The 25,693-nt window shown below is 66.8% G+C and overlaps 2 protein-coding genes across 6 annotated transcripts; one reads left to right on the top strand and one right to left on the bottom strand.

The window, feature by feature from the left end:
• The first annotated feature begins 586 nt into the window (after nucleotides 1-586).
• Nucleotides 587-19,862, top strand: HDAC5 (histone deacetylase 5). Of its 4 annotated transcripts, none has more exons than XM_064733346.1 (27): nucleotides 587-698; nucleotides 2,008-2,121; nucleotides 4,237-4,311; nucleotides 5,883-6,097; nucleotides 7,239-7,371; nucleotides 7,459-7,573; nucleotides 7,672-7,799; nucleotides 7,880-8,011; nucleotides 8,805-8,911; nucleotides 9,115-9,240; nucleotides 9,808-10,042; nucleotides 10,879-11,072; nucleotides 11,350-11,619; nucleotides 11,861-12,011; nucleotides 12,578-12,711; nucleotides 12,792-12,912; nucleotides 13,757-13,806; nucleotides 13,877-13,984; nucleotides 15,111-15,166; nucleotides 15,252-15,339; nucleotides 15,419-15,538; nucleotides 15,621-15,718; nucleotides 16,536-16,654; nucleotides 16,728-16,861; nucleotides 17,051-17,135; nucleotides 17,749-17,902; nucleotides 18,890-19,862. In XM_064733346.1, the coding sequence occupies exons 1-27, from the start codon at nucleotides 602-604 to the stop codon at nucleotides 18,927-18,929; spliced, it is 3,399 nt and encodes a 1,132-aa protein (XP_064589416.1). In that variant the 5' UTR covers nucleotides 587-601; the 3' UTR covers nucleotides 18,930-19,862. The 4 variants fall into 4 exon arrangements, with proteins under 4 accessions (XP_064589416.1, XP_064589418.1, XP_064589419.1 ...); XM_064733348.1 differs by having other exon boundaries at nucleotides 7,242-7,371; nucleotides 9,112-9,240; XM_064733349.1 differs by having other exon boundaries at nucleotides 7,242-7,371.
• A 1,041-nt stretch (nucleotides 19,863-20,903) lies between these two features.
• G6PC3 (glucose-6-phosphatase catalytic subunit 3) lies at nucleotides 20,904-25,605 on the bottom strand. Of its 2 annotated transcripts, none has more exons than XM_064733350.1 (7): nucleotides 25,505-25,605; nucleotides 24,648-24,889; nucleotides 23,957-24,063; nucleotides 23,716-23,806; nucleotides 23,302-23,420; nucleotides 23,075-23,166; nucleotides 20,904-21,922 (listed from the first exon to the last, which is right to left on the bottom strand). In XM_064733350.1, exons 1-7 carry the CDS (start codon nucleotides 25,520-25,522, stop codon nucleotides 21,098-21,100), a joined length of 1,494 nt encoding a protein of 497 aa, XP_064589420.1. In that variant the 5' UTR covers nucleotides 25,523-25,605; the 3' UTR covers nucleotides 20,904-21,097. The 2 variants fall into 2 exon arrangements, with proteins under 2 accessions (XP_064589420.1, XP_064589421.1); XM_064733351.1 differs by having other exon boundaries at nucleotides 21,430-21,922; nucleotides 23,075-23,216.
• Nucleotides 25,606-25,693: the final 88 nt, after the last annotated feature.

A 25,693-nucleotide genomic window follows, 5' to 3' on the forward strand; every position in this document is an offset into this window, starting at 1 on the left:
AGCCCCGCGGCGCCGCCGGTGACTCAGCGCGGCCCCGACCCGGCGTGATTCATCCTGCACGTCCCCGCGGCATGGGCTGAGTGACCCCCCCCAACCTGGGCCTACAACACCCGCACGCGTGCGTGGGCAAGGGCACAGGCGTGTGTGCGTGTGCATGTGTGTCCTGCACACGCGTGTCTGCGTGTGCCCCGTGTCCCGTGAGTGTGGCAGGCTGACGTGAAGCTGCACACAGAGCACACTTGTGCCCTGCGGAGCGTTTCCCGCCTGGCCTGTGGCACGTGTGTGTGTGTGCAGCATGGCCTGTCACTTGTCACACACCCGTGTGTGCCCTGGCACGCTCACACTCACACACATTCCCATGCTGCTACATGCTCACTCACACACCTGCGTGCCCTTGCACGCACACAGTCACACGAAGATGTTACACGCTCATTCACACACCGACACCGCCTGACGCTCACTCGCTGCGCGGCCCCTTTAAGGCCCGAATAGGCTCCGCCCCTCGTTAGGCACCGCCCCTTTAAGGGGGGAGGGGCTCCGCGCGCGCGGGGCTATTTTTAGCGCCGGGCGCCGTCACGTGACCGCGGAGTGACGTCACCGAATGTTGTTGTCGGGGCGGGCGGGGCCGCGCGGCGAAGATGGAGGAGGAGGCGGGGGGGCGGCGGGGCGCGCGCCGGGCGGCACCGGGGGGACCCCAGGTACGGGCGGCACCGGGGGTGCGCCGGGGGGACACCGGGGCGGCCGCATCGGGGCGGGGACCCGCGCCGGGGGGGGCTCCGCGGGGTGCGGGAACCCCGGGGGGGCTCCGTGCGGCGGAGGGGGGGCTGCGATCCCGGAGCTCCGGTGCGGTTCGGGGCCGGGATGGGGGGGTCTGTGCAATGGGGGTGCGGTTCGGGGGGCGCGGGGTGCCCCATTGCATTCCTGGGGCGCGCCGTGCCGAGCGGGGGGGCCGCATGGGGACCCCCGTGCGGGTTTGGGGGGGCTGCAGCGGGGGGAGCCGTGCGCGGGTCCGGGGCTGCAGCGGCACCGCGGGAGGGGGGGCGGTGGGGTCCCGGTGTGCTCGGGGAGGGGCTCCGGTGAGGGGGGGGGGGTCCGCTGCGGGTCGTGGGGGCTGCACTGGGGGTCCCGGTGCGATCCGGGGCGGGGGCTGCAGGAGGGGACCCCGGTGCGGGTGGGGGGCTCCTGTGCATTCCGGGGTCCCGGTGCGGCTCCAGGGGGGAGCGCCCGTGCAACGGGGGGGCCCTGCAGCCTGGAGGGGTCCCGCGCAGTTCGGGGGAGCCCCGCAGTTTGGGGGGTCCCGCTGCCATCGGGGGGTCCCGCTGCGGTTCGGCGGGGCCCCGCAATGAGCGGTCCCGGCGCGGCTCGGGGGGCGCGGTGCGGTTCGGGGGTCCCGGTGCGATGATGGGCCGTGCACGGTGCAGCGGGGGGGTCCCGGTGCTCTCGGGGGGCTCCGGGGCTCCCGCAGTGTCGGGGGGCCCGTGCGCGGCACGGCGGCGGCTCCGCAGCGCGGCCGGGGGGGCCGGGGGGGCCCCGCTGCACCGCGCCGGGCTCGGCGCTGCCGGCGGCGCCGCTGCCGTGTGTCCCCCCCCCGCCCGTGGGGTCCGTCCCGCCGCGTGGCCCTCGCGGGTGACGCCCCCAGACCCCGATCTCGGGGTGACGCCTCGGTTTGGGGGGGTTGCAGGTGGGGGGTCAGCGTGTGTCCCCCCTCCAGCCGTGTCCTTATGGGGGTCCCATCCGTGTCCCCGTGGGGTGGCACGGCCGGGGGTCGTTCCCCGTTATCCCGCGGTTCCCCCCTTTTCCTGCAGAGCTTTGTCTAACGCTGCCGACCCCCAGGTCCCTTCTGGGGGTGCCCCCAGCCCCCCCATCCCGGGGAACACCGGTGGGGAGGGAGGGGCCGCATCCTGCCCTGGGTGGGTGCTCGGGGGGCTCGGTGCGGGCTCAGACCCCCCGTTTGCTGCGGGGGGAGTTTCGGGGGTCCCGCGGTGCTGACAGCGCTTGGTCCCGCAGGGCTCCCGGGCGGCGCGGGCACAGCCCCGGTGCCCCGGCCGGCGCTGACGGACACGCGGCTCTGCGAGCCCCCCCGGCACCCGCGGGCCACCATGGACCCCCAGAGCGACGCAGGTGAGAGCCCGAGGGGGGCTGTGCCCGCTGGGCACCGCCGTGTCCGCCCTGGGCACTGCCCCGGGGCACCGCCATGTCCCCTATCCCTGCTGTGGCACCCAGCAGATATTGGGGTACCGGGGGGCTCCAGTAGCGTTCTGCCCACCGGGGCACATCTGCCCCAAACCGGGGTACCGGGGGGCACCCCCTGTCCCGGTTATCCCAGCCCGTGCCGCCGCCGCCGCCCCGCTGGGAGGGGAAACTGAGGCACGGCCGGCGGCCCCGTCGTGGCGCGGCTCACACGTGGCTCTTTATGGCACCGGGGGCGGGTCCCCGCGGCCCCCCAGGGGTGCCACGCGTGGGGACAGGGACAGCCGGCCGTGCTGGCCGCCAGGGCCGTGCCCGCGCTGTCCCGCCCTGTAATTATCCCGGGGGGAGCTCCGGCGACATCTGGGCGCGCTGGTGTCCCCCCCGCTCCCCGCCCTCCCCGAGGGGACACGCGGCAGCGCCGACACCGCGGGGGAAACTGAGGCACGGGGCGGGGGCCGTGTGTCCCCTCTGTCCCCGGCCACCCCCCCCGGGTCCCCGCCGGTATTTGTGGAGCGGCCGCGGGGCTGGAGCGCGGCCCGGCCGTGCCTGGCACGGGGCTGGCACGCGGCGCGGTGGCACGGGGACACGGCCGGGCCACCTCTGCCATCCCCGGCCGCTTTTCTCGGGGTCCCCTCCCGCCTTTGGGGCTGTCTGGAGGGGGTTTGGGGACCCCTTGGAGGTGCCGGGATGTGGCAGAGGCCACCGCTGTGCTCAGCGGTCCCCATCCAAACACTGGGGGTCCCCAATGGGCCCCTGGGAGTCCCCAATCACCCCCTAGGGGCTCCGTGACCCCCCCAGGGTTCCTTTTCCCAGCCCCATCCCAGAACCGGGGGGTCCCATGGGTGTTGGTCCCATCTCAAGGTGCACCCCTCTCCCTCCCGGAGTTCTGGGGGTCCCCACTGCTCCCCCAACACCCCCGAGGGTTCTCCATGTGTGCCACCACTTCTGGGGGGGCTCTGCGGCCCGGGCCCCCCCCGTGCCCTGCCGTGGGAGCCGGGAGAGGAGCCCGGCTGGGATTTGGGGTGCAGCCCCGGGAAGGGGTCCGGGAGCCGGGCGGGCCCGTTGCCGTTCCCGCGGCCTCCCGGCCGCCGGCAGCACCAGAAATAACCGGGCTGACGTCAAGGCCCGAAGCACCCCGGGGGGGGCAGCGGGGGGGGGGGCGCGGGGTGTCCCAGAAATATCCCGGCTATTAAAAGGCTTGGCTCGGGATTAACGCCTGGTAAATAAACGTGGCGCTGCCGGGGGGGTTACGCACGGTCTGGGCGCCATAGGGGGGGTCCCCGTGGGTGAAAAGGGGGGGATTCCACACCCCAGCACGGTGTCACCCCCTCCTGCTCAGGATTGTCCCTGCAGAGCCGCTTGGGGACAGCGATCCATTGGGAATTGTGCTGGGCTGGCAGCCGTGCCCCCCACCCAGCCCCTCTTGGGGGGTCCTGTTGGGGGTCTGCAGTGGGATGGGGGGGGTCCTTCGGCCTTCACGTTCCCAAAATGGGGTTAATCCCCCTCCCACATCCCCGGCACATCCCAGCTTTGGTTCCGGCAGCGCTGATTAACGCGGATTAACGTCCCTGGTAATTAGCGGGATGTGGGGGGTGCCATGGAGCTGGGGGGTCCTGGGGACCCCAAACCTCCACAGCCAGGCCAGCCCGTGCCCCCCCAGCCCGCGGGGCAGTTCTGGGGTGCAGCGGGGTCTGGGGGGGCAGGGACAGAGCGCATCCCCTGCCGGGATCTGCCGTGGCCCCCCCGGCACAATTCCCTATTTATAGCCGGCTCCTCCCGTGCTGTAGCCGGCTATTTCCAGGCGCCACAGAGAATAGCCTGGATTGGGGGGGGGCGTGGGTGAGGGGGGGCCCCTCGGCCCTGCCCTGCCTGCAGTGGGGGGGCTGCATTGGCTCCCGTCACCCCAAAACCCAGGGATGCTCTGTGACCCCCCCAGTCCCACCTGCCGGGGAGGGATTTGGGGGGCTGCGGTTGGGTTTGGGGGTGCAGGTGCCCCCCCCCCCCCATTCCCAGCCCGTTCAGGGGGTCCCGGGTGTCTCTCTGCAGAGGGGGGGTCCAGCCGTGAGCCCCCGCTGGAGCTGCTGCCCCGTGTCCCCCTGCACGCTGCCCTGCCCGCCCCAGGTGAGTGGGGGCGGCCCCCCGTGCCCCCCAAACCCGGTGACACCACCCCACACCTGGTGAGATCCCCCCCAAACCCGGTGACACCCCCTAAAGGTGTGCAAGGGGGGAGCTGCTGTTCAGGTGTGTAAGAGGTAGAGCCCTCCCTTGCACAAATGCGTGTGCAAGGACAGCTGCTGCAGCCCTGGGGGTGCTGCCCCCGTGCCCCCATTCCGTGGGACACCCCCATTGTGCCCATGGGGCCTCTCTATTTGGGGGGTCCCGGGCAGCAAGGGGTTAAACCCCCGTGTCTCTCAGGGGGGCTGCAGGTGGGGTGTGCCCTCACCCCAAAGCCCCCACTGACCCCCAAGTGCCCCCTTGGCACCTCGGGTTGTTTTTACCCCCACCCCCGAGCGGGCTGGGGAGACACCCCCCAATACCCCGGGGCCATTGGGGCCCCGTTTTGGGGGGGGGGGGGCTCGGAGTAAATACGGGGGCCACCCTGAGGTGGATGGGCTGGGGGTGGTCGGGATATGGGGGTGCTGCTTCTCCTGGGGGGGGGGGTCTGGCTCTTTTTGGGGGGGCTGCAGGAATACCCTGGTGTACCCCCAAATACCCCTGGGAAAAGCAAACTCCGGGATTGCACTGGGGGGGCTGGATGGGATATGGGGGTGCTGCTTCTCCTGGGGGGGGGTCTGGCTGTCCCTGGGGTTGTCTGTCTGTCCTTGGGGGGTGGTCCGTGCCCCCCCTCCGTGCCCGGTGACGTCCGTGGGTCCGCGCGGGGACACGTCAGTGCCCGTCAGTGCCCGGGGGAGGGGGCTGGGCTGGGATGGGGGGGGGGCTCATTGACATGCACCGCGTGCCCCCCCCCCCGCCCATTGCCCGCCCCCGCCTTCCTGTGTGCGTGGGGCCGCCCCCCCCCCCCCGATCCTGCGTGTCCCATCCCCCCCTGTCCGTGCCCCCCCCCCCCGCCGGTGGGTGTGGGGGGGATTTTGGGGGGTGGGTATTTGTGTGGGGGGGTCGGTGTGTGCTGCAGATGGAGGGTTTGGATTGGGTGGGGGGTCTAACTGAGGTGGTGGTTGATCTAGGGGGATGGGGCTGGGGGGAGACCCTCGAGGGCTTCCTTGACACCCCCAACCCCCAGAACCCACCCCAAACCACCGGTGACCCCCCCCCCATCTTAGAACATCCCCCAAACCACTCTGAGCTCACCCCAAATCTGCCCCTCGAACCCCCCCCCCAGTCCCCTCCATCCCCCCCAGGCTGTCCCCATCCCGTTTCCCCCCCCGACCCAGTGTCCCCATGGAGATGGAGGGGTTTGCATTGGGTTGGGGACCCCCCCCCCCGTTTTATTTTTTGTGGGGGTCGATGCAGGGCGATGGGGCTTGGGGGAGACCCTTGAGGGCTTCCTTGATGCCCCCAGAACCCACCCCAAACCACCACTGACCCCCTCCCCATCCTTGGAACACCCCCCCAAAACATCACCCCCGGGACACCCCCAAACCACTCTGAGCTCACCCCAAAGCTGCCCCTCGAACCCCCCCAGCCCCCTCCATCCCTCCCGGGCTGTCCCCATCCCATTTTCTCCCTCGCAGCGTGTCCGGCAGGGCCGGAGGGGCCGGAGGGGCCGGGGCCCGAGGCGGGGGTGGACGCGGGGCTGGCGGCGGCGCGGGAGCAGCAGCTGCAGCGGGAGCTGGTGGCCCTGAAGCAGCAGCAGCAGCTCCAGAAGCAGCTGCTCTTCGCCGAGTTCCAGAAGCAGCACGAGCACCTCACCCGCCAGCACCAGGTGCAGCTCCAGAAGCACCTCAAGGTGGGTGGGGGGGGGGTGGATGGGGCTGGGGAGGGGGGATCTGGGGGGATGAATATGGGGGGTGTCACCCATTGGGGGGGATGGAAATGGGGAGAGGGATACTGGGGGTGATGGAGATGTGGGGTGTCACCAGTCTGGAGGGGATGGGGTTATTGGAGGGGTATTGGGGATGATGGAGATGTGGGGTGTCACCAGTTTGGGGGGATGGAACTGGGGAGAGGGATACTGGGGATGATGGGGATGTGGGATGTCACCAGTTTGGGGGGATGCTGGGGATGATGGAGATGTGGGGTGTCACCAGTTTTGGGGAGATGGGGCTTTTGGAGGGGCACTGGGGATGATGGAGATGTGGGGTGTCACCCATTGGGACAGATGGAACTGGGGAGAGGGGTACTGGGGATGATGGAGATGTGGGGTGTCACCAGTTTGGGGGGATGCTGGGGATGATGGAGATGTGGGGTGTCACCAGTCTGGGACTAATGGGGCTTTTGGAGGGGCACTGGGGAGGATGGAGGTGTGGGGTGTCACCAGTTTTGGGGGTGAGATGGGGCTTTTAGAGGGGTATTGGGGATGATGGAGCCGCTGGGGGAGGAATATAGGGATGATGGAGATATGGGGTGTCACCAGTTTGGGGAGATGGGGCTTTTGGAGAGATATTGGGGATGATGGAGATGTGGGGTGTCACCAGTCTTGGGGGAGATTGGGTTTTTGGAGGGGTATTTGGGATGATGGAGGTGTGGGGTGTCACCAGTCTGGGACTAATGGGGCTTTTGGAGGGGCACTGGGGTGATGGAGGTGTGGGGTGTCACCCATTGGGGCAGACGGAACTGGGAAGAGGGATACTGGGGATGATGGAGATGTGGGGTGTCACCAGTTTTGGGGTGAGATGGGGTATTGGGGATGATGGAGCCGCTGGGGGAGGAATATGGGGGGGGATGGAGCTGTGGGGTGGGATATTGGGGTTGATGGAGCCTTTGGGGGGGATACAGGGAGTGATGGAGCCGTGGGGTGTCACTGATGGAGGGTGTGGGAGCCACTGGGGGGCACACTGGGGGTTCCAGCACCTGCCCTCGGGGCTGGGGGCTCGGGGGGGTCCCGGGGCCGTGCCAGGGGTCCCACGGGCGTCGCCCCCTCCCCACAGCAGCAGCAGGAGGCCCTGGCAGCCCGGCGGCAGCAGGAGCTGGAGCAGCAGCGGCAGCGGGAGCGGCAGGAGCTGGAGCAGCAGCGCCTGGAGCAGCTGCAGAGCCTGCGCCCCAAGGAGCGGGGCAGGGACAGTGAGTGGGGGGCTGGGGGGGTTGTGGGGGGCTGTGCTGCCCCCCTGACCCCCCCGTGCTGCCCCTCTGACCCCCCTGTGCCCCCAGGCGCCATTGCCAGCACGGAGGTGAAGCTGAAGCTCCAGGAATTCCTGCTCAGCAAGACGAAGGAGCCGGGCCCCGGCCCCCCCAACCATTCCCTCCCCCAGCACCCCAAATGTTGGTAGGTGCCCCCCGAGCCCCCCAGGACCCTCCTGAGCCACCCTGGGGGTGACCTGGGTGTCCCAGCAGGGTCTCTGCCACCTTCCCCCCCCTCCCCAGGGCTCACCACACCTCGTTGGACCAGAGTTCCCCCCCCCAGACCGGCAGCCCGGGGACCCCCCCGTCCTACAAGCTCCCCCTCCTCGGCACCTACGACGGCCGGGACGATTTCCCGCTCCGCAAAACCGGTGGGTGGTGGTGACACGGTGACACTCCTGGTGGTGACACGGTGACACTCCTGGTGGTGGTGACACCTTTGTGTCCCCAGCGTCCGAGCCCAACCTGAAGGTGCGCTCGCGGCTGAAGCAGAAGGTGGCGGAGCGGAGGAGCAGCCCCCTCCTGCGGCGCCGCGACGGCTCCGTGCTCAGCGCCTTCCGCAAGCGCCACGTGGAGATCACCGGTGCGTGCTGGGGACAATGGGGACACTGCGGGGACACGGGCTGGGCTCCCTCACCCAGTGCTTCTCCAGAGCCCCCGTGGCCTCTCGCGCTGGGGTGACATGTGTGACACGCGAGGTGTCAGGGTGTGACACGCTGTGTGACAGAGGGCAAGTGTCCCCGTAGCATTGTGACAGAGGGCAGTGTCCCTGTGGCCGTGTGACACACACATGTCCTGCAGTGTCTGTGTGGCACGGGGCAGTGTCCCCATGCCCGTGTGACACACACATGTCCTGCAGTGTCAGTGTGACATGGGGCAGTATCCCCATGCCTTTGTGACATGGAGCAGTGTCCCCATACCCATGTGACGCATGTGTGTGTCCCGCACTGTGTGTATGTGACACAGGGCAGTGTCTGTGTGACACAGGGCAATGTCCCCTAGCCCATGTGACACAGGGCAGTGTCCCTGTACCCTTGTGACACACCTGTGTCCCCATACCTGTGTGATGCAGGGCAGTGTCCTCATGCCCATGTGACACCCGTGTCCCACAGTATCAGTGTGTGACATGGGGCAGTGCGAGTGTGTGGCACAGGGCAATGTCCCCATGCCCGTGTGGCACAGAGCAGTGTCCCCATACCTGTGTGACACACAGTGTCTGTGTGGCACAGGGCAGTGTCCCCATGTCTGTGTGGCACAGAGCAGTGTCCCCGTGCCCGTGTGGCACAGAGCAGTGTCCCCATACCTGTGTGACACACAGTGTCTGTGTGGCACAGGGCAGTGTCCCCATGCCCGTGTGACACCCGTGTCCCCCGCAGTGTCGTCAGTCTGCAGCAGCGCCCCCGGGTCGGGGCCCAGCTCCCCCAACAGCTCCCACGGTGCCCACAACGGCCTGGCCGCCTCTGTCCCCAACATCCACAGCGAGGTACGGCCCCGTGGGGACAGGGACGGGGACACGCGGGGGGCTGGGAGGGTGTCAGTGGTGTCCTGTCCCCACACATGTTGGTGGCATGTCGTGTCCCTACATGTGTCAGTGGTGTCATGTTCCCACACATGTTGGTGTCCTGTCTGTTCTGTCCTGTCACCCTCGGGTGTTGATGCCACCTTTGCCATGTGGTGCCACAGCAGCTCCTGCCCCAGCCCCGCGCCCTGGCCCTGGACGGGGCCCAGCTCAGCCTCTACACGTCCCCATCGCTGCCCAACCTGTCCCTGGGGCTGCAGGCCACTGTCACCGTCACCAGCGCCCACCTCCCCGTGAGTGGGGGCACGGGGACCCTGAGCTGGGTGGCATTGGGGCCCTGGGCTGGGTGGCACTGGGGACCCCGGGCTGGGTGGCACTGGGGACCCTGGGCTGGGTGGCACCGGGGCCCTGGGCTGGGTGGCACCGGGGCCCTGGGCTGGGTGGCACTGTGACCCTGGGCTGGGTGGCACTGGGACTTGGCTGGGGGGACATGGGAACCCCACAAGGACCTGGAACTCCACAGAGGGAACATAAGGGGCCCTTGGGGACATGAGGACACTGTGGTGGGTGGCACTGGGACATGGAACTTCACGAGGGGGAAATATGGTGATGCAGTGGGGGGTGGCATGGGGGCCTGGCACCCTGCAGCAGGAATGTGGGCACCCCACAGGGGTGGCACAGGGAGACCTGGCAGCCCTGGGGTGACATGGGGACCCCACAGGGGTGGCACAGGGCCCTGGCAGCCCTGGGGTGACACGAGGACCCCACAGGGGTGACACGGGGACCCCACAGGGGTGGCACAGGGCCCTGGCAGCCCTGGGGTGACATGGGCACCCCCGGTGTCACTGCTGTCCCCGCAGGTGTCCCCCAAGCTGTCGCCGCAGGCGGAGGGCGAGCGGCCGGGGGTGCCCCCGGGGGTGTCCCCGCTGCGCCCCGGGGCCGCCCTCACCGGGAAGTTCCTGAGCACGTCCTCGATCCCGGGCTGCCTGCTGGGGGTGGCCCTGGATGGGGGGGACACCCCCAGCGGGTCCCCGTCCCTGCTGCAGCACGTGCTGCTGCTGGAGCAGGCGCGGCAGCAGAGCACCCTCATTGCTGGTGAGCCCCGAGTGCCTGCTGCGTGTCCCCTCAGTGTCCCCCTGGTCCCCACTTAGTGTCTTGTGTCTCCCTGATCCCTCCTCAGTGTCCCCTCAGTGTCCCCTTAGCGTCCCTTTGGTCCTCTCTCATTGTCTCCCTGATCCATTCTTGGTCTCCCCTTAGTGTCCCCCCAATCCCTCCCTCAATGTCCCCCTGATCCGTCCTCAGTGTCTCCTCAGTGTCCCCCTGGTCCCTCCCTCAATGTCCCCCCAATACCCCCCATGTCCCCATAATCTCCCCCTCAGTGTCCCGCTGCTCCTTTCTCGGTGTCCCCCTGATCCCCTCTGAGTGTCCCCTCAGTGTCCCCCTTATTCCCCCCCAGTACTTCACCAGTTTGCCCTCATTTTCCCCCCAGTCCTGCCCAGTTCCCCCAGTTTATCCTGCATTTTCCCAGTGCTTGGGGGGCTGGGGTGGCTCTGACCCGCTGTCCCCCTGTCCCCTTAGTGCCCCTGCATGTCCAATCCCCACTAGTGACAGGGGGGCTCGGGGTGGCTGTGACTCGATGTCCCCGTGTCCCCTTAGTGCCCCTGCATGTCCAATCCCCACTAGTGACAGGGGGGCTCTGTGGGGCTCGGGGTGGCTCTGACCCGGTGTCCCCGTGTCCCCTTAGTGCCCCTGCATGTCCAATCCCCACTAGTGACAGGGGGGCTCTGTGGGGCTCGGGGTGGCTCTGACTCGATGTCCCCATGTCCCCACAGTGCCCCTGCATGGGCAGTCCCCGCTGGTAACGGGAGGTGGATCGGGTGGTTCTGTGGGGCTCGGGGTGGCTCTGACTCGATGTCCCCATGTCCCCACAGTGCCCCTGCACGGGCAGTCCCCGCTGGTGGCGGCAGAGCGGGCCGGGGCTGCCCGCGGGGGGGGCAGCAAGCTGCCGCGGCACCGGCCCCTGAGCCGCACGCAGTCCTCGCCCCTGCCCCAGAGCCCCCAGGCGCTGCCCCACGGGCCCCTCCAGCAGCACTTCCTGGACAAGCAGCAGCTCCAGCTGGCCAAGGTGGGCGTGGGGGGAGTGTGGGGTGGGTGCTGGGGGGCTTTGGGGCACCACTGACCCCAAAATACAGCAGGGAGAGCCGTGCGAGCAGGGGAAACTGAGGCACAGGGTGGGAAACTGGGGAAGGGCTGGACAAAGGTCTGTGGGGTGGGATGTGTGCAGGGTGGGTATGGGTGGCTGTGGGGTGACTCTGGGGCACAGGGTGGGCACAGGGGGGCCGTGGCGTGGGCATGGGGCAGGTACAGGGTGTGGGGGCTCACTTAACCCCCGTGCCCCCCAGCTGCTCCCCAAGGGGGCGGAGCTGGCACGGCAGCCCCCCACGCACCCCGAGGAGACGGAGGAGGAGCTGACGGAGCAGCAATCGCCCCCCCCGGGGGACAGGGGCCCCCCCGGCCCCCCCCTCGGCCCCCCCATCGCCCTGGTGTCCCCAGAGGCCGGGGACCCCCCGGAGCAGCCCCAGGAGCCCCAGGGCTGCCAGGAGCCGGGGGACAGCGGGGACGAGGCCCCTGGGGACCCCGACGTCACCGAGCTGGGGGTCACCTACAAGCAGGTGAGACTTTGAGGGGCACTCAACCCCCCCCAGCTCCCTGAATCCCCCCCAAACTCCAGCTCCAGCACCCCTTGCCCTCCCCCAGCCATGTCGTGTGTGTCCCCTCCCCGTTTTGGGGACGCTGCAGCCGCAGCGATGACTCGCGAGGGTCGGTGACTCATCCCCCCCTCTGTCCCCTGTCCCTGCCACCCCCACGCCGTGACCCCCCCTCGGTGAGTCAGCCGCCCCCTCCCCTCGCCAGGTGTACCCCGAGGCGCCGCTGCAGCTCTTCCCCGCGCCCCCCCTGGGGGTCCTGGCTCTGCCCCACGCCGCCCTCGCCCGCACACAATCGTCCCCGGCCAGCGTGAAACCTCCCCAGCCCGAGGGGCCCCCCAAGCACCTCTTCACCACAGGTATGGTACTGGGGGGTGGGGGGGTCCCTGTGCCTTGGGGTGCTGGGATTTGGGGGGTCCTGTCCCATGGGGAGGGTCAGGGATGGCTGTGTCCCCCCTCTGAGGGTCCCTTTCTGTGGTGGGGCTGTGGATGTTCCTCTCCTGTGGGGTTCCCTTCTTCCCTGGGGTTCCCAATCCTGGGGGGTGCCCAGGGGTCCCCCTACCCTGTAGGATCCCTCTGTCCCCTGGGGTTCCCAATACTTTGAATATCCTGGGGTCCCTCAATGCCACAGGATCCCTCTGTTCCCTGGGATTCCCAATACTTTGAAATGTTCTGGGGTCCCCTTCCACCATAGGATCTCTCTGTCCCCTGGGGTTCCCAGTACTTTGGAATGTCCTGGGGTCCCCCTATACCATAGGATCCCTCTGTCCCCTGGGGTTCCCAATACCTGGGGGTGCCTGGTGTCCCCCATTTGTCTCCCGGGATTCCCCACGCTTTGGGGTGCCCAGGGATCCCTGTACCCCCGGGAACCCCCTTCCCCTGGGGGTGTCCGGGGGTGCCAGCTGTGCCAGCTGTGCCGTGCCAGGTGTGGTGTACGACACGTTCATGCTGAAGCACCAGTGCACCTGCGGCAACACCACCATCCACCCCGAGCACGCCGGCCGCATCCAGAGCATCTGGTCCCGGCTGCAGGAGACGGGGCTGCTGGGCAAGTGTGAGGTGAGGGGGGGTCCCCGTGTCCTGGGGGGGCTCAGGATGGCGTGGGGAGCCCGGGGGGCTCAGCCTGTGCCCCTCCCCAGCGGATCCGGGGCAGGAAGGCGACGCTGGAGGAGATCCAGACGGTGCACTCGGAGCACCACGCGCTGCTCTACGGCACCAGCCCGCTGAACCGCCAGAAACTGGACAGCAAAAAGCTGCTGGGTGGGTGCTGGGGGGCTTCTGATGCCTGGGACCCCATCTCTAGAGCTGGGGTCACCTTGGTGCCCTGTTCTTTGTGATCCCTCTGTGCCCTGTGGGTCTCCAGGAGAGTCCATGTCCCATGGGGGGTTCCAGTCCCTGGGGTGTTCAGGGGTCCCATGGGATCCCTCTGTCCTTGGGGTTCCCCCATCCCTTGGGGTCCCTGGGGTTCCCCCATCTGTTGGGGTGCCTTGGGTTCCCCCATCCCACAAGCTCCTTGTCCCCTGGCATTCACAATCCCTTGGGGTGCCCAAAGGTGCCGTTTTCCCATGGGATCCCTCTGTCCTTGGAGCTCTCCCATCCCTTGGGGTGTCTGGGGTTCCTCCTGTCCCATGGGATCCCTCTGTCCCCTGGGATTCCCAATCCCTTGGGGTGCCCAAAGGTGCCCCTTTCCCATGGGATCCCCCATCCCCTGGTGTTCCCAATCCCTTGGGGTGCCCTTTTCCCTTGGGATCACCCTGTCCCCTGAGATTCCCAATCCTTTGGGGTGCCTGGGATTCCTCCTGTCCCACAGCGTGTCCTGTTGGCTCCTTGTCCCCTGGCATTCCCAATCGCTTGGGGTGCCCAAAGGTGCCCTTTTCCCATGGGATACCCCTGTTCCCTGGGGCTCCCCCATCCCTTGGGATGCCTGGGGTTCCTCCTGTCCCATGGGATCCCCCATCCCCTGGCGTTCCCAATCCTTTGGGGTGCCCTTTTCCCATGGGATCCCCCATCCCCTGGCGTTCCCCATTCCCTGGGGTGCTCAGAGGCCCCGTTACCCCACGGGGTCCCTGTGTCCCCTTGTCCCCATGACCCCTCGTCCCTGCAGGTCCCATCACTCCGAAGACGTACGCGGTGCTGCCGTGCGGGGGCATTGGGGTGAGTGTGGGGCGGGCCTGGGGGTGTCCCTGGGGTGGCCGTGCCCCTGTGACCCCCGGTGTCCCCGCAGGTGGACAGTGACACGGTGTGGAACGAGCTGCACTCGTCCAGCGCCGTGCGCACGGCCGTGGGCTGCCTGCTCGAGCTGGCCTTCAAGGTGGCCGCAGGGGAGGTCAAGGTGAGCGCGTGGCACTGTCACTCTGTCACCCTGCCTGCCTGCACGTGTCCCTCCCTGTCCTGTGCGTGTCCCTGGGTCCCAGTTGTGTCCCAATGCCACGCGTCTGTGTCACACACACATCCCTGTGTCCCAGTTGTGCCCCAATGCCACATGTGTCTCTGTGTCACACACACATCCCTGTGTCCCCCTGTCCCAGTTGTGCCCCAGTGCCACACGTGTCTGTGTTACGCACACATCCCTCTGTGTCCCTCTCTGTTCCATGCATGCCCCCTGTCTCAGTTGTGCCCCAATGCCACATGTCTCTGTGTCACACACACATCCCTCTGTGTCCCACCTGTGTCCATCCCTGTGCCATGGATGTCCCTCTGTCCCAGCTGTGCCCCAGTGCCACACGTGTCTGTGTCACACACACAGATCCCTGTGTGTCCCACCCATGTCCCTGTGTCTCAGTTGTGCCCCAATGCCACATGTGTCTGTGTCACACACAGAGATCTGTGTCCCAACTTGTGTCCGTGTCCCAGTTGTGCCCCAGTGCCACACGTCTGTGTCACACACTTCCCTCTGTGTCACACGCACACATCCCTCTGTGTCCCACACATGTCCCTCCCTGTTCCATGTGTGTCCCTCTGTCCCAGTTGTGCCCCAATGCCACACGTCTCTGTGTCACACACATCCCTCTGTGTCCCACACATGTCCCTCCCTGTCCCATGCATGTCCGTGTCCCAGTTGTGCCCCAGTGCCACACGTGTCTGTGTGTGCCAGCTGTGTCCCTCCCTGTTCCATGTGTGTCCCTCTGTCCCAGTTGTGCCCCAATGCCACACGTGTCTGTGTCACACACACATGTCCCTGTGTGTCCCACCTGTGTCCCTTCCTGTACTGTGCATTTCCTTCTGTCCTAGTTGTGCCCCACTGCCACACATCTCTGTCACACACACATGTCCCTCTCTGTCCCATGCATGTCCCTTTGTCCTAGTTGTCCCCAATGCCACACTTGTCTGTGTCACACACACGTCCCTCTGTGTCCCAACTGTGTCCCTGTGTCCCAGTTGTGCCCCTGTCACACATGTCTCTGTGTCACACACAAACGTCCCTGTGTGTCCCACGCGTGTCCCTCTCTGTCCCCCAGAACGGCTTCGCTGTCATCCGCCCCCCAGGCCACCACGCCGAGGAGTCCACGGCCATGTGAGTACAGGGACAGGCTGGGACCCTCACCCAGGGCCACCCCCCTGCCCAGTGCCACCCCTGCACTGATGTCCCTTGTCCCCAGGGGCTTTTGCTTCTTCAACTCCGTGGCCATCTCAGCCAAGCTGCTGCAGCAGCGACTCAGCGTGGGCAGGATCCTCATCGTGGACTGGGTAAGGGGAGCACAGGGGGGACCCCACAGGCCTCGAGGGTGGCCGTGGGGGTGTCCCTGACCCCCGGGTGCCCCCCCAGGACATCCACCACGGCAACGGGACCCAGCAGGCTTTCTACAGCGACCCGCACGTGCTCTACATCTCCCTGCACCGCTACGACGACGGCAACTTCTTCCCGGGCAGCGGCGCCCCCGAGGAGGTACCGGGGGGCTTTTGGGGTGTGGGGGGGTCCCTCCGTGCCCCCCCCTGAGGCACAGGGGGTCACCCATGGCTGTGCCCAGGTGGGCAGCGGGCTGGGCGTGGGCTACAACATCAACATCGCCTGGACCGGCGGCGTGGACCCCCCGATCGGGGACGTGGAGTACCTGACGGCCTTCAGGTGGGGGGGCTGCGCCTGGGGGGGCTCCATGGCTATGGGGGGGCTCTGCCTCGGGGGGTTCTGCTGTCCTGGGGGGTTCCTGAGCCCCTGGGGGGGTTCCTGAGCCTCTTGGGGGGCTCTGTCCTATGGGGGGGGTCCCTGAGCCCCTGGGGGGGTTCCTGAACCGCTTGGGGGGCTCTGTCCTATGGGAGGGGTCCCTGGGTGCTGGGGGGTTCCTGAGCCCTTGGGGGGTTCCTGAGCCTTTGGGGGGAGTTTCTGAACCCTTGGGGGGTTCTGTCTTATGGGAGGGGTCCCTGGGTAGTGGGGGGTTCCTGAGCCTCTTGGGGGGCTCTGTTCTATACAAGGAGTCCCTGGGTGCTGGGGGGTTCCTGAGCCTCTTGGGGGTTCCTGAACCGCTTGGGGGGCTCTGTTCTATACGAGGGGTCCCTGGGTGCTGGGGGGTTCCTGAACCCTTGGGGGGTTCCTGAGCCTTTTGGGTGGTTTCTGAGCCCCTGGGGGGGTTCCTGAGCCCTTGGGGTGCATCTGTCCTATGGGAGGGGTCCCTGTGTCCTGGGGGAAGGGTCTCTGTGCAGTGGGGAGGGGTCACTGCATCAGGGGGTCCTCTGGATCCTGGGGGTCCTTGCACACCTTGGGGAGTCCTGCCCTTGGGGGGGGTCCATGAATACCCTGGGGGATCCCTCCATGCCTTGGGAGAGTCCCTGCACACCTTGGGGGGTCCCTGCTCCCTGTGGGGCTCCCCATGTCCTGGGGGTGTCCCTGCCCTCCTGGGGGGCTCCCCCAGCGCTGGGGGGGTCCCGAGCCGCCGCTGCCCCCCCAGGACGGTGGTGATGCCCATTGCCAAGGAGTTCTCCCCGGACCTGGTGCTGGTCTCCGCCGGCTTCGACGCCGTCGAGGGCCACCTGTCCCCTCTCGGTGGCTACTCCGTCACCGCCAAGTGTGAGTGGGGGTCTGGGGGCATTCTGGGGGTGGGACCCCTGCCCTGGCACCCCTCACCCTGTGTCCCCCCCAGGTTTTGGGCACCTGACCAAGCAGCTGATGATGCTGGCGGGCGGCCGGGTGGTGCTGGCGCTGGAGGGGGGGCACGACCTGACGGCCATCTGCGACGCCTCCGAGGCCTGTGTCACCGCCCTGCTGGGCCTCGAGGTACAGGGGACACCCCTGAGGGACCCCCGAGCCCCCCAGCCCTTCCCTGGGGGCGTGCTGGGGCGCACACCCTGTGTCGTGCCTCAGTTTCCCCTCGTTGGTTGGTGAGGGGCTCCAGTCCAGTCCCTGCCATGGCTTTGGGGGTGCTGGTGGCACTTTTGGGAGTCTGACAAGGTGTCCCCCCCCCAGCTGGAGCCCCTGGACCCGGCCCTGCTGCAGCAGAAGCCCAACGTGAACGCGGTGGCCACGCTGGAGAAGGTCATCGAGATCCAGAGTGAGGACGGGGGCACGGGAGGTCCCCGAGGGGTCCCTGGGGCCGGGTCTGTCATGGAGGGGACACAGGGGGGACGTGGGGGTTCCCTGCCTGTTCGGTGCCAGCCCTGTCCCTGTCCCCAGGCTGGCACTGGGGGGACACAGAGGGGCTCAGTGCCCGCTCGGTGCCAGCCCTGTCCCTGTCCCCAGACCGGCACTGGGGGACACAGGGGCTCAGTGCCCGCTCGGTGCCAGCCCTGTCCTTGTCCCTGTCCCCAGGCTGGCACTGGGGCTCTGTCACAGGGACACAGGGGCTCAGTGCCCGCTCGGTGCCAGCCCTGTCCCTGTCCCCAGACCAGCACTGGGGGGACTTGGGGGTCCCTGACCACTCGGTGCCAGCCCTGTCCCTGTCCCCAGGCTGGCACTGGGGGGACACAGAGGGGCTCAGTGCCCGCTCGGTGCCAGCCCTGTCCCTGTCGCTGTCCCCAGGCCGGCACTGGGGGGTCACAGGGGCTCAGTGCCCGCTCGGTGCCAGCCCTGTCCCTGTCCCTGTCGCTGTCCCCAGGCCGGCACTGGGGGGTCACAGGGGCTCAGTGCCCGCTCGGTGCCAGCCCTGTCCCTGTCGCTGTCCCCAGGCCGGCACTGGGGCTCTGTCCGGCGCTTTGCCGCCGCCGTGGGCCGGTCCCTGCTGGAGGCGCAGCGCGGGGACACCGAGGAGGCCGAGACGGTGACAGCCATGGCCCTGCTGTCCGTGGGGGCTGAGCACGGCAGGACGGAGCCACAGGCCAGGTACAGCCTGGGGACACTGAGGGACAAAGGGGGTGTGTGACAATGGGGGACATGGGGGGACACAGGGCAGGGTGAATGGAGCCAGGTGTGATATGGAGGGGACACGGAGGGTGTGTGACAATGGGGGATATGACAATGAGGGACATGTGGGATGTGTGACACTGGGGGACATGGGGGAGACACAGGGGACACGGGGGGTGTGTGACAATGGGGGATATGACAATGAGGGACATGTGGGATGTGTGACACTAGGGGGCCATGGGGAGACACATTCACACATTCAGGGACACGGAGGGTGTGTGACAATGGGGGACAAGGGGGGTCTGTGACAATGGGGGACAATAGGGGACACGGGGGGGGGTGAATGGAGCCAGGTGTGACATGGGGGAGACAGGGGACATGGAGGGTGTGTGACAATGGGGGATATGACAATGGGGGACACATGGGATGTGTGACACTGGGGGACATGGGGGAGACACAGGGGACACGGGGGGTGTGTGACACTGGGGGACATGGGGGAGACACTGGGGAACATGGGGGAGACACAGGGGACACGGAGGGTGTGTGACACTGGGGGACAAGGGGGGTCTGTGACAATGGGGGACAATAGGGGACACGGGGGGGGGGTGAATGGAGCCAGGTTTGACACCAGGGGGCCATGGGGGACACAGGGGGACACAAGGGACATGGGGAGGGTGTCCCCCATGACACTGGGGGACATAGGGGGATATGAGGATATGACACCAGGGGACATGGGGGACACAGAATGGGAGTGAATGGAGCTGGGTGTGACACTGGGGGGAACGTGAGGGACATGGGGAGGGTGTGACATGAGGGACATGGGGATGATATGACATTTGGGGACACGGGGGACACAGAGGGTGTGACAGCAGGGGGACACAGGGGTGTGAATGGAGCTGGGTGTGACACTAGGAGGGACACGTGTCCCCATGGGGGGTGACAGCCACTTGTCCCTGCCCTACCCAGGCCAGCAGAGGAGCCCATGGAGGCCGAGCCCACGCTCTGACCCGCCCGGCTCATCCACCAAACCAAGGAACACCTGGAAGAGATGAAAAACACACAAAGACAAAAAAAAAAAAAAAATCACAGTAAAAGGAAAAAAAAAAATCCAAAACACACACACAAAAAAAAACACTAAAAAAAAAAAAAAAAGACAAAAAAAAAAAAGGCAGAAAAATCGAAAGGAAAACCAGAAAAAAAAAAAAAGAGGAAAATATTTTCTTTTTCTATTAAAAGGAGGAGAAAAACACAAAAAAATCCCCCCGCCCGTCCTGTGCCCCCGGCTCCCCGCGGTGTTTGCGGTCGTGTCTCTTGTGCAGCAGCAGTTCCACCAGCACCCCCTGTCCCTTGTGTCCCCCCGTGTCCCCAAATGTCCCCTGTGTCCATCGGGTCCCCCCTGGGGCTCCTCGAGATTTGTTTTAGGGTTTTTTCCTTATTTTCCTCCCATTTTTGTGTCTCCCCCCCTTGTTCCTTCCCTGGCTCCAGATCTGTCCCCCCCTGGGGGAGGCAATGGGAAATATTCGTGCCTTTAAGTAAGTATTTTTTTTTTAATGCCTTAATTTCCCTTCATTTTGGGTTTTTTCTTAATTTTCTTGGGTTTTTTTGTTTTCCCTTCGGCCTCCCCGTTTTGGATGGGGACAGGAGACAAAGGGACGAGCCCTTGTCCCCAAACCCCCCCTCTGTCACTTTGTCACCCCTTTGTTGGGATCAAATTTATCCTTATAGGAGAGGGAAAAACAAAAAAAAAAAGAGGAAAAAAAAAAAAAAAGAGGAAAAACCACTTTATTTTCCTGTTTTGTCACCAGCCTGAGGGGCCTCGGAGCGATTTTAGCTTTAAAAGAGAGAAAACCACCCAACCCCCCCCAAAAAAAAGGGATATAATTTTATTACAGATGGATTATTTAATAGTATTTTTTTAATGGGGGGGTGGAGGGGGGGCTGGGACAGGGACAGTCATGGGTTAAATTATTCCGGGGGTTGGGGGGGGGTTTGGGGTGGTCCCAAATTAGGACAGAGGGCTGAGGGTGTCCTTGTCACTTCTCCTGGGGGAAGGACCCGGGTTTAGGGGGGATCAGGGACACCCCGAGTGTTTGGGGATCCCCCTCCCATCCCAGGAGAGGAAAACCCCTCTGGATTTGGGGAGGGGGGATGAGGGTCTCCGGCCCCCCCTGGCTTGCTTTGGGCTGGTGTCCCCGTCCCCCGCCCCGCCGTGTGTCCCCCGTGTCCCCCCGTCCGTCCGTCCGTCCCCGCTCACGCTCGCTCTGGGTCTCGGTTCGGTATTTTGTAAGATGTCACCGATGTTCGTCCTTGTATAAATAAACTGTTTCTGGCAATAGCCACGGGCCGGTGCCTCGGGGGGCTGGGGTGGCGCTGGGTCCCTGGGTCTGTGTCCCCGTGTCCCTTTTCCTGTCCCTGTGTCCCTGTCCCTGTGTCCCTTTCCCTGTCCCCGTGTGCCTTTTCCTGTCCTCAAGTCTCCTTTCTCTGTCCCCATGTCCCTGTCCCTGTGCCCTTGTCCCTGGGTCCCTTTCTCTGTCCCCATGTCCCTGTCCCTGTGCCCTTGTCCCTGGGTCCCTTTCTTTGTCCCTATGTCCCCTTCCCTGTCCCTGTGTCCCTGTCCTTGTGTCCCTGTCCCCCTTCCCTGTCTCTGTGTCCCCTTCCCTTTCCCTGTCCCTCTGTCCCTTTTCCTGTCTCTGTGTCCCCTTCCCTTTCCCTGTCCCTCTGTCCCTTTTCCTGTCTCTGTCCCCGTGTCCCCTTCCCCATCCCTGTGTCCCCTTCCCTGTCCCTGTGTCCCCTTCCCTGTGCCTTTCCCTGTCCCCCTTTCTCTCTCCTTGTGTCCCTTTCCCTGTCCCTGTGTCCCTTTCCCTGTGGAGGGAGCGGGGAGGGGTCCCCTTTGTCACCCCGGGCTGGGGGGGCTCTGTCTGTCCCCACTGTCACTCCCCCAGCCCCAGCCCGTGTCCCCCCGCAACACTCGGGGCCCGGCTCGGTTCTGCTGCTTTATTTGGTTCCAAACGGGGGCGGCCCCGCACGCACCGGGCTGAGGGGGGGGTCCCATCCCTGCTGCGGAGGGGTGGGGACAGCTGGGGAGGGGGTGGCAGCTCCGTGTCCCCGCGCCGGGGCTGTCCCTGGGCTGTGCCCCCAGACCCTGCTGGGCACCCCCAGGGGCAGGGGAGGGGGTCAGGGACCCCTGCCCGGGGTGAGGGGGGTCCCTGGGGCAGGGGAGGGGGAGCATGAACTGGGACAATGCTCAGTTTGGGGAGAAGGAGTGTGAGAGTGAACTGGCACAGGAGTGGGGACCCCCCACTCAATTTGAAGGTCCCTGGAGGAAAGGGAGGGTGGGGATGAACTGGGAACAGAGCAGACACCCCCACTCAATTTGGGGGTCCTGGGGGGAAAGGGAGGGTGAGGATGAACTGGCACAGGAGTGGGGACCCCCCACTCAATCTGGGGGTCCTGGAGGAAATGAAAGGTGAGGATGAACTGGCACAGGAGTGGGGACCCCCCACTCATTTTGAAGGTCCCTGGAGGAAAGGGAGGGTGGGGATGAACTGGGAACAGAGCAGACACCCCCCACTCAATCCGGGGGTCCTTGCTACAGGTGAGGATGAACCGGGAGCAGACCCCCCCTCTCCCCGACACTGAGGGGGGCTCTAGGGGGTCTCGCGGAGCCGCCGCAGGGTGAGGATGAGCAGGGGCAGCAGGGTCCCCACCAGCACGGGCCCCAGCGCGTATCGAGCCGCCACGTTCAGGTACCACAGGGCGGTGTGGTCGCTCTTGGGCAGCTTGTGCAGCACGTCGAGCGCCAGCACCCCCAGCGCGGCGCTGCCCAGCGGCGGCTCCAGCAGCCACAGCTCCTCGGCGGCGCGGCGGCTCAAGGGGAGCCAGGCGGCCACGGCCAGCCCCAGCGCGCTGCCGCCCACCCGGCACAGCGAGGCCCAGGGCCGCGTCTCGGGCCGCAGCCACGCGGGGTCCGAGCAGCGGGTGCTGGCCCGGCGGAGGGACCTGCGGGGATCGGGGTGTGACACCCCCGGAACCGCTCTGGGATCGGGGTGTGACACCCCCGGGAACCGCTCTGGGATCGGGGTGTGACACCCCCGGGAATGGCTACGGGGCAGCCCCCTGCCCAAACCGCTCCCCAAACCGCCCGGTGGAGGGACCTGCGGGGACAGCGGGGATCGGAGTGTGACACCCCGGGAACCGCTCTGGGATTGGGGTGTGACACCCCGGGAACCGCTCTGGGATCGGGGTGTGACACCCCCGGGAATGGCTACAGGGCAGCCCCCTCCCCAAACCGCCTGGAGGAGGGACCTGTGGGGACACCGGGGATCGGAGTGTGACACCCCGGGAACCGCTCTGGGATCGGGGTGTGACACCCCGGGAATGGCTACGGGGCAGCCCCCTCCCCAAACTGCCCAGCAGAGGGACCTGCGGGGACAGCGGGGATCGGGGTGTGACACCCCCGGGAACAGCTATGGGATTGTGTGTGTGTGTGACATCCCTGGGAACGGGTCTGGGATTGGGGTGTGACACCCCGGGAATGGCTATGGGGCAGCCCCCTCCCCAAACTGCCCAGCAGAGGGACCTGCGGGGACAGCGGGGATCGGGGTGTGACACCCCGGGAACCGCTCTGGGATCGGGGTGTGACACCCCGGGAACCGATCTGGGATGGGGGTGTGACACCCCGGGAATGGCTATGGGGCAGCCCCCTCCCCAAACAGTGCAGGGACTGGGGTGTGCCCCCCGCCCCCCAGCAACGGCTATGGGGGCAGAACCCCCCCAGGAACTGGTTTGGGGGCAGCTCCCTCCTCAAACTGCTCGGGGATTGGGGTGTGACCCCCCTAGGAACCGCTCTGGGGGCAGCCCCCTCCCCAGGAACGGCTCTGGGATTGAGGTGTGACCCCTCCCCAAACCGTTCGGGGATTGGGGTGTGACCCCCCTAGGAATGGTTCTGGGGGCACATTCCTGGGGCTGGCCCTGGCACACCCCTGCGGTTTGTCCCAGATTGCTGGGGGTGCCCCCCTCCAGCCTGGAGGGCTGTCCCTGGGGCTACCCCTCCCTGGTGGGCACAGCCCTGGGGGGACCCCCTGACACCCCAGAAGCTGATCCATGTGACACCTCTGTCCCCCTGTGACACCCCCGTCCCCGGGCTCTCACCAGTCCAGGTCCAGCCCCGCGGCCGTGGCCAGCCCGTGCAGGGCCAGCGCGCTCAGCAGCAGCCCCAGAGCCGTCAGCAGGAAGAAGCGAACCTTGAGGAAGTTGGGGGGCCAGCGCTGCAGCCCCCAGCCCAGAGCCATCCCTGGGACGGGGACAGGCGGGGTCGGCACCGGGCCGGGCTGGGAAGGGGCTGCGGGGATGGGGAAGGGGCTGGGAGCCGCCCTCACCTGCCAGGGAGCCGGAGATCACCTGGTGGGGGAAATGGGCCAGGACGAAGATCCGGGAGAGCCCCATGGCCGCCAGCAGGAGGAGGTAGAGCAGGAACGGGAGCAGCCTCAGCAGCCGGCTGGGGGGAACGGGGTCAGCGGGGCGGGAAGGGGGAAAGCACAGCTAAGAAAGGTCCTGGGGGGCATTCAGGGGTCTCACAGCCTCCTCCCGAGCTGCCGGGGGAGGGATCCTGATCACCCTCCATGGGTGATGTTCACTGATGGGGGTCCCACATCCATCCCCTCTTCCCACAGGGGCTCTGGAAGCTCCCAAGGGATGGGGTCTCCATGCCGGGACCCCTCTTTCTGCCCCACATCCCACCCCTCTGCTCCCACAGAGGCCCCGGACGCTGCCTCTGCCCGTCCCGCACTCACCTCCGGCTGCACCTGGACACTTCCTCGCTCAGCGCGGTGACAACGGGCCACAGGGCCGCCCCCAGGATCATGCAGTGCCCCGAGGGGCTCCCTGCGGGAGGAAGCACAGGGGGGCTGTGGGGAGAGCTGGCAAAGCCCAGCCCAACCCCTCCCCAATGCTCAGGAGGGGATTTTCCCCCCTCCAGCCCAGCGTTCCCACACCTTTGGGGCTCCTGGGGCTCCTCCCCGGGCCGGGACTCACCTGGTCCCGTCTCACAGGTGATCGGGAACTGGCGCAGGGGGAGCTGCTCCCGCTCAGCCATCCCTGACTCGTGCATCCACCAGTACGGGCGCTCCCCGAACAGGAACCTGGGGGAACAGCAGGGGAACGTGGGAGGGAGCCTGGAGCCGGGCAGGAGCCCTGCAGCCATCCCTGGGATCCATCAGGGCAGGATCCCTAGAGCCCATCCCAGGATTTCCAGCAGGGCGGGATCACTGCAGCCCTGGGATTCAGAAGAGCAGGATCCCATCCCAGGATTTCCAGCAGAGCAGGATCCCTGCAGCCCAACCCTGGGATCCATGAGGGCAGGAGATCCCTGCAGCCCATCCTGTCTCATCCAGAAGAGCAGGATCCCTGCAGCCCTGAGATCCAGCAGGGCAGGATCCCATGCCAGGATTTCCAGGAGAGCAGGATCCCCTGCAGCCCACCCCAGGACAATCCCATCTCCAGAGGAGATGAAGCCACAGAGGATCAGGATCCCTTGCCAGTCCTGCTGCCTCCTGGGCTTTTTCCCTGCCAGGAATTCCTGGCAGATGCTCAGGGGGCAGCTCGGGTGACCCTGTGGAATGCCACAGGCAGGGAATGAATGTGTGCCCAGAATGCAACAGGCAGGGAATCTGTGCCCCCAATGCCCCAGGCAGGGCGCAGGGAGTGCCCCCAGTGCCCCCCTCACCACTTGAGCACCACGTTGAGCCACTCGGCCAGCAGGGCGATCCACAGGACCATGAGGGACACGTGCTCGTCCAGGCCGCGGGCCAGCGGGAAGCACACGGTGTAGATGGAGCCGGGGCCCAGGTACGAGCTCAGCAGCAGCCAGAACTGCTCCAGCCAGGGCGGCCCAGCCTGCAGGGCCACGGCGGCGTGGATGCCAGCCTGGTGCAGGGCGTCCATGGCACTGGGCTGGGGCACTGGCTCCTGTGCGGGGAGTGCAGGGAGATCAGCCCTGATCCCCTGGGATCCCTTGGGGACAGCAGGGGAGGGGGCTGGATCCCTTGGGGACAGGGTGAGAGGTGGCTGGATCCCAAGGAATCCCCCGGGGACATCAGGGGAGGTGGCTGGATCCCTTGGGATCCCTTGGCACTAACTCAGGCACTCGAAGTTTACCCACAAATGACTCCCAGGTTCCTGCCCCAGGGCAGAGCACACCCGTGGCTCCGGGCTGGGGACCAAGGCAGGATGCCGGGGGTTGCTGTGGACATTGCTGGAGCTGCTGAGATGCTCCCAAGAGCCACCACCTCCCTGGGCTTCCCCTTGCAAACCTCCTGGGTCTCCCGTGGTCATTCTGCAGAGGGCCTGGGGTGTCCCTGGAGCCACCCTTGGTTTTCCTTGGGGTTTTTCCCCGGGGTCTCCCCAAGGCCGGTCCTGCCCCTCCCTGGGGTCGCTCTGGGGTCCCTCCGGGCCTCCCTGTGCTCTCAGGCCCGAGGCCTCCCTGGGGTCTCCCTGCATCAGACCCGCGGCCTGCCCATCCCCACCAGCCGTCTCTGACCCTCCCGGTGGCGCTGCCCACCCCCCGGTACCGGCGGGAGGTACCTGCGGGGGGGGCTCCATCCCGGGGACCCCTCAAAACGCCCTCCCGCCGCTCTCCGCGCCCTCTTCCGCCTACACTTCCCATCACCGCCCGCGGGGCGGCGCGCTACGGCGGGGCGGGAGGGACAAACAGCAGCCGGGCTGGGCTCAACCAATCAGAACGCGGGGCGGAGCAGATCGGCGGGGCGGAGC

Source organism: Zonotrichia leucophrys, chromosome 27 (assembly GCF_028769735.1).
Source record: "Zonotrichia leucophrys gambelii isolate GWCS_2022_RI chromosome 27, RI_Zleu_2.0, whole genome shotgun sequence".
NCBI lineage: Eukaryota > Metazoa > Chordata > Aves > Passeriformes > Passerellidae > Zonotrichia > Zonotrichia leucophrys.

Bases quoted from the DNA above. Each gene is read 5' to 3' on its own strand.
- HDAC5 (XM_064733345.1), top strand. From the start codon at position 602: ATGTTGTTGTCGGGGCGGGCGGGGCCGCGCGGCGAAGATGGAGGAGGA. The intron at 10,043-10,878 runs GTGAGCCCCGAG...ATGTCCCCACAG, and splicing joins GCAGAGCACCCTCATTGCTG to TGCCCCTGCACGGGCAGTCC. The intron at 11,620-11,860 runs GTGAGACTTTGA...TCCCCTCGCCAG, and splicing joins TGGGGGTCACCTACAAGCAG to GTGTACCCCGAGGCGCCGCT.
- G6PC3 (XM_064733350.1), bottom strand. The intron at 23,167-23,301 runs GTGAGGGCGGCT...AACTTCCTCAAG, and splicing joins GATCTCCGGCTCCCTGGCAG to GTTCGCTTCTTCCTGCTGAC. The intron at 21,923-23,074 runs GTGAGAGCCCGG...CGATCCCCGCAG, and splicing joins GCGGGGCTGGACCTGGACTG to GTCCCTCCGCCGGGCCAGCA.